The 12,442-nt window shown below is 31.6% G+C and overlaps 2 protein-coding genes across 4 annotated transcripts; one reads left to right on the forward strand and one right to left on the reverse strand.

The window, feature by feature from the left end:
• Positions 1-303: 303 nt before the first annotated feature.
• LOC124426095 (sterol carrier protein 2) lies at positions 304-2,835 on the reverse strand. 2 transcript variants are annotated; one of them, XM_046967379.1, is made up of 4 exons: positions 2,650-2,835; positions 1,991-2,440; positions 1,533-1,908; positions 304-1,446 (listed from the first exon to the last, which is right to left on the reverse strand). In XM_046967379.1, exons 2-4 carry the CDS (start codon positions 2,424-2,426, stop codon positions 582-584), a joined length of 1,677 nt encoding a protein of 558 aa, XP_046823335.1. In that variant the 5' UTR covers positions 2,427-2,440; positions 2,650-2,835; the 3' UTR covers positions 304-581. The 2 variants fall into 2 exon arrangements, with proteins under 2 accessions (XP_046823335.1, XP_046823334.1); XM_046967378.1 differs by having other exon boundaries at positions 1,991-2,443.
• Positions 2,836-3,684: 849 nt separating this feature from the next.
• Positions 3,685-11,961, forward strand: LOC124426220 (dopamine receptor 1-like). 2 transcript variants are annotated; one of them, XM_046967632.1, is made up of 7 exons: positions 3,685-3,862; positions 4,335-8,117; positions 8,784-9,093; positions 9,202-9,343; positions 10,210-10,313; positions 10,509-10,788; positions 11,039-11,961. In XM_046967632.1, the coding sequence occupies exons 2-7, from the start codon at positions 8,003-8,005 to the stop codon at positions 11,321-11,323; spliced, it is 1,236 nt and encodes a 411-aa protein (XP_046823588.1). In that variant the 5' UTR covers positions 3,685-3,862; positions 4,335-8,002; the 3' UTR covers positions 11,324-11,961. The 2 variants fall into 2 exon arrangements, with proteins under 2 accessions (XP_046823588.1, XP_046823589.1); XM_046967633.1 differs by having other exon boundaries at positions 3,772-3,810; positions 8,048-8,117.
• The last annotated feature ends 481 nt before the right edge of the window (positions 11,962-12,442 follow it).

Genomic DNA, 12,442 nt, shown 5'->3' on the forward strand with positions numbered 1-12,442 from the left:
TATTATATATTAATTAAATTTAATAAAAAAGTAACATAGACAATGTATAAAATTTAACTCAACAAATAATATTCTTCACTGAAAAAATAATATCTAAATTAGTGTTTACCAATAGTATACTGGTATAATATGACAATAACAAATTTCTTTTTTTTTCACAGAGAGGTTAGTATATCATAAAATAAAATTATATTTTTTTGTATATAATGAAAATTATATATTTTTGTATATTATCAGAATTAATTATAAAAAATATAATTTATAATTTTAATGATTATTCATTTCATTTGAGATTAATAGTAATTTATATATAAATTCATATTTATTCACATGTTCATTAATAACAATTACATATTATTAAGTGAATATTTATCAAAATATAACATAACTAATTAATGATTCAATTAATGCTTTATATAGTACGAACTATAGAAATGCAACCCATTAGAAGCTAACCCATTACTTCGAACTTATTATGTGATCTATAAAGGTCCTCCAATGTGTATTAATAAAAAAATATACCTTTCCATATAACCAAGGAATTATTGTAAAATATATCAATTTTTTCATCAGAAATATAATTATAATCGAGAGCGAAGTAATTCGATTTTCTTGCTTGCATGATTTTGTAAATTAATTAATTTCATTGCAAGACTCATATTACCCTGAATTTTTACTTTACCTTGAAAGAATGCTTTCTGGGGATTTAATTTTCCTGAGATAAAATCCATTACATCATTATCATCGAGAGTAAATATAATATCAGGTTTGGTTTTACCATTAAATTCCACTGATCCCTTGCCTGTTTTAGCATTTATTACCCAATATCCTTCTGCACCTCCAGGTCCATTTATAATTTTAATTCCATAAATTCCACGAGCTTTTTCTATCAACCCCTCTGTATCTTCTTTCATTGCAACTTCGAATAATTTAAAAAATGGACTAGCTTTGAAAATATTTGGATTAACACTGCCAGTTTTGTTCTGAGTAACACCACCGGAAGATGCTGAAGTTTGGGTAATGGCTTTTGTTGCGGGAATAGTCGAATTTTCAGGAAAACCTAATTTATATAAAGCAACTATGACAGCACCACCTAAACCTATGTTATGTTGTAATGCTAATTTTGCTCCTGGCACTTGTCGTTTCCCAGCTTGTCCTCGGAGTTGCCAACAAAGTTCTGCACATTGTGCTATACCTGTAGCACCTAAAGGATGTCCTTTTGAGATTAAACCACCGCTAGGATTTATGACATACTTTCCACCATATGTATTATTTCCAGAATCCACAAGTTGTCCCCCTTGACCTGGAGGACAAAGTCCTAAAGCTTCATAAGTGATCAGTTCATTGGTTGAAAAGCAATCATGCAACTCTATTACATCTACATCTATTGGTCTATACTTAGTTAATGTGAAAACTTTTTCCGCAGCATTTTTTGTCATATCATATCTGTAGAAAAATATTAAATAGAAATATATGATTGATTTTTCTTATATTAGATATAAAACTAATAGAAAAATAGTTATATCTTTTACCCAATAAGTTTAATGCAACTGTGCTCTGAGAATGTAGATGGCAAATCTGTAGACATTTCCATTCCTACAATTTCTACTGCTTGTGATTCCAAGCCATGTTTATGAACAAAATCTTCATTGGCTAAAATAGCAGCTGCTGCACCATCAGAAGTTGGACAACATTGAAGTTTTGTAAGAGGTCCAAATACATTTGGGGACTTCATTATTTGTTCTAAAGTATACTTTTCTTGAAACTGAGAATATGGATTGTTTACAGAATGTAAATGATTTTTATAAGCAATTTTTGCAAAATGTTCAGGTTTTGTTCCATATTTCTTCATGTGTTCAATACCAGCATTACCAAACATTTGTGCAGTAATTGGACGTTCATTTATTCCTGTTTATAATTATTCCAAATTATATATCATAAATTCATATATAAATGTACATGATATAAATATAATATCACATAAACTAACCAAAAATATCAGCCATTAGTTCTACATGTTTGTCCATTGGATTTGTACGATCTAAAAATTTGCTTGTCAATGAACCTCGGTCCATTTTTTCAAAACCGAGAGCTAAAGCACAATTGGCATTTCCACTTTCGATTATTTGTTTAGCCAGAATTAATGCAGTTGATCCAGTTGAACAATTGTTATTTACATTATAAACAGGACAACCGCTCAATCCTACTTCATATATAACTCTTTGACCACAAGTTGAATCTCCATATACATATCCAACGCAAGCGGCTTTTATATCGCTATATGGAACATTTGCATCTTTCAAAGCATTATTTAACGCTTGTTTCCCCAATTCTGGATAATCCAGTCCATCTTGCTTTCCGGGTTTTTCAAATTTGGTCATCCCAACACCAATTACATATACTTTTTTTTTTAAATTCATCTTCATTAATTTGACAGATTCTACTGAGGATTAATCAAATTACAATATTTATTTATCCTTTCTTTCCTATATATATATATATATATATACATAGGAAATTAATAGTATATGCATATATATATATATATATATATATATATATATGCATATATATATGCATATACTATTAATTTATATCAAAGCGCTTATTATTGTGAATCAAATATAAGAACAAATAATAGAAACATACCTATGCTAGAGAATAGAGATGATATAGAATAAAGATGATACAGAATAAAGAATGAATAACAGATAATAAAAAAGAAGTTGACCTTTAATCAGATGTAGAATTTCTAACTATATTTTTAATGCCTCACAGATGACGAAGCAGATTCGACATTATTTACTATTATATATTTTTAATCTAAAAATACTATCACGTAGTGTATACAACCCAAATGTTTTTGTCAAATAAATGACGATTGGTTTAAAAGGAAATATAATAACGAATCATTGATCAGTTATAAAAGAATGTTACTATATAAATAATCAATTGATATTACCAACATGTAAACCGATTGAAATATTAAAATCTTTATATTAAAAAAATAAAAGAACAGAAAAATTGATATGGGAGATTAAATAATTTCAATAAAATAAAATTCTAATTTATAAAATCCTATAATCCAACAAAATATATCTATTGTTAATTTCCTTATCAACGTCATATTTACAAAAAGCGCCACGATTTGAATCGGACATAACGCGTTGTTAAACAATTCTATGATTAAAGTTCGTTTTATCGATTAACATCTAAAAAAGAATTATATATCTATAAAAAATTATATATTATTATATAGATCTTAGCGCAAAAAGTACATAGAAAACAACTAAATCATAGGACACAATATTTATAAATTTGTCCTATTTTATTAATGTTTTACGCGCACATTTTGTGAACGTCATAACTTTAACCTTAACCTTAATATCATATGTATGTACAGTTAAAGTTTCAAACTTCGGTAATTTTTAATCTTTGTGTGTACGTTTATTATTAAAAAAAGAAAAAGAAAAAAAACGCTTCCAGTGAAATATTCAATATCCAGGAGTAATTGTACCGATCGTTGACGTATGTTGGCAAAGCCTGCTACGCATGTCTTGGAAAGATCCTTTCGTAGAGGAAGGGAGAAGGTATTGAAAGATAGATAGATAGATAGATAGAGATAGAGATAGAGAGAGGGAGAGAAAGAGTGAGGAAGAGAGAAGAAAGAGAGGTGGTAGCGATGATGGCGGGTGGTAAGAGGATCAGATTCGTTCGGAGACGTAAGAGGGACGTAAAAGCATAGGGGGTGCGGACCAGTCAGTGCGCGGCGGGGTGCGCTTCTCGATGCAGGTCATGATTTTGCTCCAGGTGAACGTGCAACGAAATATCCAGAATCCATTCGACAACATCAACGAGACTCGTGAATATACTTAAGAACGTTGTGTTCACAGTGCATGGGTGTTAATATATTATATTTTTATTTTCGCTTTAAGTTTATTATTTTTTACGATATATATATATATATATATATATATATATACATACATGTATATATATACATATATGTATATATATATATACGTGTATATATATATACACACATGCATGAAAGAATCGCACGTTACCCTGTCCCTTTAATATATTTAATACTTACTATATATGGGAAAAAATAATAGACGAAGGGATTAGGAGCCAAGGGGTGAGGAAGTAAAGAAATCGTTCGGCATGTACATACGTATGTACACGAGAATATGAGGAAAAAAAATTACAAAAAAAAGAGCAAATAAAAGAAGAGAATTTTTTTAATTAAGTCAGCATTTTTATTAACGCAATATGCTTTTGTATTGAGGAATGAAAAAATTTACTTTGGCATTAGTGTTACTTTTTCACAGATTCGCGTATTTTTGCAATATCTTTGCCGACGATCTACCCTGAACACGCCTGTACAACCGAAGCCAAGTAAATTCTTACAGTGGAAGAGAAGAGAATTAAATATGATGTTGCTTCACGACTATGTTTTCTGGCGAAAAACAAAATTTTTCTGTCAGCAAGAAAAACCGGTTAATGGTGGCCCAACCATCGATTGCCCCGTTATACTGTACCCGTACGTAGCAGCATGGCTCCACAATACAGGTAGCGACAATTTACATTTTTTAAGAAAATTTTTTGTTCTTTCTTCGATATATATACATGCATATCTCAAATTAACAATTTCTAGTAACAACGGATAGTTATTATTCTATTTTATAGGGACTTAATATACGTATATATATTTTGCGCAATAATAACTTATGTTATTGATACAAAAGACCTGTTATGTTTTTAAAGCGTCTATCTTAATTCGTAGAAGAACCTTAAAGGATATCTAATTTTTGTTATAAAGTATGCGTAGAACAGAAACTCTATACATAAATATATACATATATAAGTTACACGCTTCGAACTCTGCAACAGTTGAGAGTAAGCTTGTTGCGTCAGCCTGTTGATTATATGTACTTGAGTTCGCATTAATATTTTCACGAATTTGAAGCTTCTTTTTACACACATTTCTCGTGGCATTAGTGCTGAAATAATTAGAACGTTTCGAAGTGGCAAATTGAAGATTTATATCGTTAATTAGATATTAACGACGTTATATAACATAAATAAGCGTCAAAATGTTATTTAGTTTTAGCTAGAATAGCCGTAACAGGATCAAGTCATTCAAGAATATAAAAAATTCCGATAGATTTTTGAATGTTTTAATTGTAACAAGTTCATTGATAATGTATATTGTGTTTTGCTTTTATTTTGGAGGGATCTCAATTTTTGCCGATTGTAATTTTATCTTCCTTTGCCTGCAAGGAGTACGCTTCGAGCTGTTTAAAATCAATAGCAAGGTTAAAGGCCTCTGCACACCGAAAGTAGTATAACTGATCTGTTCTTTCAATCCTTTATCGTTGTCGCATATAAATGATTTATATAAAATATTAGGAATATTAAACGTATCGTATATACGACTGTTTTCTTTATTATCTCGAATTTATTCCATTTCATACGTATGATCATGTTTATTCTATCGCATTCGTTGTGTATGGACCTTTCGTTTTAAGAGGCTCATACATACTGCAATTTTTTCCGTTTGGCGGAAATAGATATAACGTTTCGTTACGTTCATTTCCTTATTATAAATCATTATTTTCGATAGATTAAACCGATTCAGCACGCTAGAAACATGGAGTAGTATTTTCTCTCAATGGAGTGACCGGTTATAATTAGAGTAGAATTTTAGTAGGTCACTTCGATTAAGTGGATATTCGAATAATACAATGTATTTATTATTTAATGCAAAAGAAATATTAGAAAATTGACTCGATTGATTGGATTATCTCATTGGGGATTAATAGTTATCTTCCTCAATAATATTATTTTCATGATGAATGAATACATTTAAATAGCTTACTTACGTTGATCTGTACCAATTCGAGTAAAAGATTTAATCTATTGGATACATTATGAAATTTCAGAGGCAGATCTCACTAACCAATTCACCGATAATTTTTTTTTTATTTTTATCATCGATCATTGAATCGAGTTAAGCTTCGAATTTCGTTTGCAACTTAACGACAAGGCTTCAGGCCTTAAGTGATCAGTTGCTCCCTCCATACTCGTATCCCACTTACCCTCGAGTGGAACAACAGAGGACGTATTGAGTTCGAGTATGAAAGGGAACAGCAAGAAAAGAGGGGGTAACGAGCTGGAGACCAACTCGAGCCCGCTGACCACTTGTCCAAGATAGCTGCCGATCGATCAGGCTATCTCATTATTGTGAAATCTCCTTACCGTTGATGTGTACATACATTTATACATATACAAACCAGTTGTTCTTAATTGAACGTTAATTGATTTCCGGTTTTTGATATTTTAGAATAATACTCCAAAAAATCGAACAGAACGATGTTTAATATCTATTGTATTACATATCTGAGCTCAAAGAGATTCTTCTTAGATTTTTTCTAAGAAACTTCTTAGAGTTTTTCTTAGAGTTGTCATGTCTTATATATTTTTTCTTTTTCCTTGTAATAATATAAAAATATATAATTTCAAATATGGTGGATTTAATGATCGTAATTTTATGTGATAAATGGCTACAGCATGAGGTCCCGTATGCGGTTACCATTTGTCCATTGTTCATTGAATTTTCCATCTTTCAAATTATACTTTTTTATGTTTAAATTATAATTACATTTAATAATTATTACCTTTTAATCTTAACGCGATTATATACGACAATTTTCATTTATATCAATTAATAGAACGAAAATGATTACATCGATCTGATCGAGTTTGCGAATAATTTCCGATTGAATGATTGAATTTATGAAGTATACGACATCTTTAATTGATAGGGAGTGATATCGAGAATGAAAATATTTTAGAAAAAATCGTTGGAAGATAGACAAGTGTACGGATTATTTTTATTGAAAAAAAAAAAAAAATAAATAAATAATTGCAGGTTATCAACCTTCAGCATTCATCGTATTCTCATGGAAAATGTCATGATAACACGTGAGTTCAGTGCTTGCAGAACGAGGATTACCATCTTCGATTTGTATTATCTACCGATGATGTATTTCCGAAGATGGATTCATCCAGGATTTTCTCTATTCGATCTTGTGGATGAACGAATCTGGTTAATTCGTTCATCTAATACAAACGAAAACTACTGGGCCGTACATTCGCGTCAACTAATGTTTGTTGGAGTGTCAACGTATGAACCTGAATTTTGAGGAATTCGGTAATCGTTCCATATATGTTAAAGCAATTTGTGCATTGTTACTGGAATTTGGTACTTTTTCTGAGATGTATCATAAAAATTTCATCAAAATTTTGTCGATATCGTTAATCTCGTACCATTCTTCCCCTATGCTTCCATTATTTAATACCAATTGCTTTAAGATGATACGAAAGTTACTGATTTCTGTATTTCCTAATTAAGATATTTATTTTTCAACATATATTACAATGATTTATATTCACGCAAATTATTTTTCATTTAGAATCATTTCTATATCCCGAGGTTTCTGAAACGAGAGATTCTCGGCGATATTTATTTGCAAGATAATAAATTGCCTTTCGAAACTTCTCACGTAATTTTAATTCATTTCTTCTTGATATTACAAACTTTATTTTTCTTGTCATTATCTTCTGTTGCTGTTTTAGATGCAAAGGTATTTATGCTTTGAAGATTATAAAATGTTATCACAATAAAAAAAGAAAAATAAGATCTTTTTACTGCTGACAGACATCAACAAAACAAAATATCATTCCCCATTGTTATGAAATAATAACTATAGAAATTATACGAGTTACTTTCGTTGCTGGTGTCAAACGGAATGGCCGCCACTGTGAATTTTCAATCGATATCGTTGAGTTAAACGAATCCTAAATATACATACATATTAGAGCTTTCGCATAGAACAACTAAAAGACAATCATTTCGATTAGAAGTTTATTATACATTTCTCTCGTCATACCTAGATCAAATTTGATTATATATCAAGTTGATTATATATCTAATATGATTTTAATTTTATTAATATTTACTTTTTTCGTCTTTTTACAGAACAATTTGACGATCGGTGATGAAGATCTACCTGAAGAGGCTTTCACGTTGCTGTCGGTGCTTCTAGTTGGTTCGCCAAATTTCATATTTGACTAAAATTAATTTTATATAAATGAGATATATCGTATATACGTTGCGCAATAATTTATCAATCAACAAAATTCCCTTCCGCATTCATCATTTTCAATCCTACCTATTGTTTTCTCATATTTACTCTTATATATATCTGTACCTTGGAAAACGTTTTCAATCCAGACTAATCCTTTTCCGATAAATAATCCAGTTTTGCCCTACTTTTAAGTCTTATCATAGCTGTCAGAACGAAGGAAGGATTATTTTTTTTTACGACAATATGTGGTACATATACACACTTACACAAAACAAATTCTGATTCTACAATTCTATATTATGATTAGACGAACCACCTCGTTATGACATTTTATGTATATATGATGTTCTATTTGAATCTCTCTATTGCGCATCGTAAGTAAGAGCAAGAAAGATAGGTATATTGTGATCTATTATTAAACAGGCTAAAAGAAGATGTTTATATAAAACACGAACACTTTTTACAGTATATCGTTATTTAGAAATTCATCGAATTTCTATTAATTTTACAGATATTTATCTAATAGTTACTAACGAAGAAACAGCATACGGTTGAATATTATTAAACGAAAGTATATAAAAAGTCCGAGAAATATTCATTCATCGATTTTTTATTTGAATTTTTCAGGATTCCTGCTCCTGATACTTGTATTTTTATCAGTCGCTGGCAATGTCCTAGTTTGTGTAGCAATTTACACTGACCGGGGGTTGCGAAGAATAGGAAACCTATTTCTAGCATCCCTCGCGATTGCTGACCTCTTCGTCGGTTGCTTGGTGATGACATTTGCCGGCGTAAATGACCTCCTTGGATACTGGGTCTTCGGCACGCAATTCTGCGATACTTGGATAGCTTTCGACGTTATGTGTAGCACTGCCTCTATATTGAATTTATGCGCCATATCTCTTGATCGTTACATCCACATAAAGGATCCGCTTAGGTAAATTGAATTCGACTTTATGAAGATAATATTTGTTTTTCTTTTTCTTTTTTCACTTCAAATGTAAATTCTAATATATTGTATATATGTTAATATTATCGTTGTCAGATACGGTCGCTGGGTAACAAGAAGAATTGCAACTGCCGGGATCGCTGTTGTGTGGCTATTGGCAGGTCTCATTTCTTTCGTGCCGATCAGCCTGGGTCTTCATAGAGCAGATCAGTTCCTGGTTTATGATGATGGGAAAGAGGTAACGATAGTGCAAGACTTCACATGCGACCAAAATAAATTTTGACTATTGGGACATCGATTATCTCTGAAAATATACAATACTCATGACAGAAGGATACGGGTTAAGCATCTGGAACGGATATGTAAGGATCTCTATAGAGATCGCGTGGTAGAACAATAGGAGTAGGCATACTTACAAATCATTGATCAACACTACAAGAATCTCATTCAGCCTTCTTTCGAATTCGGGCATCCGAGTAAGTGATAATCATAATGTCAGTACTCTCTCTCTCTCTCTCTCTCTCTCTGTTAATTATGAAGCGCAGCCTCAGTTATCGCATTGAATTTAGTTATGTGCAACGCAAATAATATGCAATATTGTATATTCACGCCTATAAGAGCGCGCATGCGCAAAAATATGTTTCCGAGCGCCGCAGATCGAGTGATTCTCTCAGCTATATATATATATATATAAATATATATATACTAACTAATGCGCATATTTAATAACCACACGAGAGTGGTATACGTACATAATGAGAGAAACCAAAAACGAATTGATTGTAAAATGAATAGAAAAAGAATAAATAATAATGTCAATTATGGTTATACACTTTATGAAAAATATATGTAAATCCAGCTGGCATAGCTTTACGTAAGAAATGGCCTTAAGGCATGCCCTTTGCCTTGGTATACGCTTTGAACGCACAAAAAATGCTTTATAATATGCTGTACAATAATCAAATGTGTCCGATTACATTGAAACTAACGAACATTTATCTGATATTTTCTGTCGTGATAACAGCGATCATTGAATTATCCTGATTAATTAATACACCCGTTATAAAAAGAGTTGCTTACAATATTTTTCATTCTTTTTCACAGGAACATCCAACTTGCGCCCTGGACCTTACTCCTACCTACGCAGTGGTATCATCTTGTATCTCTTTTTACGTTCCTTGCATGGTAATGCTTGGAATCTATTGCAGGTGAGCATCGATAAATGATTAAACGTATGCATATATTTTCAGCGCTAAGAAAGCGTAATAAAAGTCTTTATAGTCAAAGTAGCAAAGTAGAACGTCCAGCTAACTGGTTCAATAGCGATGATACTGTATATTGTTAAACTACTACTCTCTTATGTAATATCAATAATTACTAATTCTTTTCTTTTTCGTTATTAGACTCTATTGCTACGCGCAGAAACATGTGAAAAGTATTCGCGCCGTCACGAAGATACCGGAAGTATCTGTAGGAAAGAGCTTCCGTACAAAGAGTCGTTACAAGCCACCAAAACCGCAAATGAAGTCAAAGCCGACTAGTCCGTATCATGTGTCCGATCATAAGGCAGCAATCACCGTAGGCGTCATCATGGGCGTCTTTCTTATATGCTGGGTTCCATTCTTCTGCGTTAACATTGTTGCAGCCTATTGTAAAACCTGCATATCAGTGCAAGCATTCCAAGTATGACCGTATTTTCAGATATTAATGATAAATTAAAAAAAAAAAAAGAAAAAAATAAAAAAAGAAAAGAAAAAAATACACGTCAAATCGTAAATAAGAAAGCATTTCGAACGATTTTGATCTGGAAACGAATATTTGAATTTTATTCGAAGATTGCATGACATTTTTTGTATGTATGTATATATGTGTTTTTTCTTTCTTTCTTTCTTTTTTGCACTTCGCATGATTTTAAATAGAAATTTTACGTCAGGTACTCACATGGCTTGGCTATAGCAACTCGGCCTTCAACCCGATTATCTACAGTATCTTCAATACAGAATTCAGAGAAGCATTTAAAAGGATCCTAACGAAGGGTGTGCGCTCCCGAGGAAATCAGCCTTCTACTAGTGAATGTGGTGAATTTCGATCTATAGTGATACAGAAACATAATGGCTCTATGATCGAGTGTAACATCAGTCCGAGATCGAGCGCGGACAGTTCTCACGTTGGGGTTATAGCTCAGGTACATCGAGATACTATAGCCAGTGCAATATAAAAGAAAAATATTGCTTGCAAAAAGACTCTTTGCGAAAGTTTTATGTTCCTATGGCCTCGTAAATACATGTATATCTATAATGAGTATTCAGTTATTTTCCAAAGGACCATCGGTGTTGAGAGAAGCGTTTGTCATTAAGCTCATTCGTGCAACGTGACGATCATCGGAATTGTCTCATTGCTCTTTACGATTACTGTAATTCTGGTGCTTTTTTTTTTTTAACTAACTCCGTCTACGTCGGGCCTTGGAAAAAAAAATATATAAAAAAGAAAAGTAATAAAAGAATTGATATATGTATGTAAATGCAATTTTTCTTGGTCGGAGTATGGATCTATACGGATGAAGAAATTTTGTCAAAAAGGATCTCATATCAAGTATTAGTTGCTAATCATAGTTACTGTACGTACTGTATGCTTATTCTTGGGACTGTAATTATAGCGCTAGTGCTTAACTAATCCGAAAATGTATAATTAGATTAGTAGATAGAAGTTGTATGAGTGAGATAAGGAGATATAAAGTTTAAATTATATTAGATTCTTAGAGAGATTTAAATAAATTCAGTGCGTAGAGACACCGGACTATGTACAAACCGAAAGTAATTAAAATAAATAGTTAGTATGTTTTGTTCTTCCAAAAAAGATCTTGTACCTTGTGCTCTTTGTCCATATTATAAATTTATTAAAATAGATTTATTAGATTCCATTTTTAAATGGTTATTAAAATCATCACAAGAATTCTTTCGTATGCGAAATTATCGTCTGCGTTTGTTCGCTTTAATTTTTTTCTTGCATGATTGTAGACTAAGGTTGGTCGAGCAGAATGCCCGCCTTTTGACCGCTACCTTGATGCCCTTCAATGAATCTCAATGATTATAGATACGATATCTTGCCCCATTTCCTACACGTATAAAATTGCACAAAACATTCAGTTATTCGCAGTGCGTAATACGGTGTGATTGTGAAAAGACAGGTCTACGTAAATTTTCATTCTATCCTTTTGAGGTAAGATCTAACAGTGATTGAGGGAACTCTAGATCATTTATTTCCTTTAAATTTTTCCGATCATAAAAATTTTCAACTTTACACGCATTGTTATAAATTCATTTATTCAAACAAATGA

Source organism: Vespa crabro, chromosome 8 (assembly GCF_910589235.1).
Source record: "Vespa crabro chromosome 8, iyVesCrab1.2, whole genome shotgun sequence".
Classification (NCBI taxonomy): Eukaryota; Metazoa; Arthropoda; class Insecta; order Hymenoptera; family Vespidae; genus Vespa; species Vespa crabro.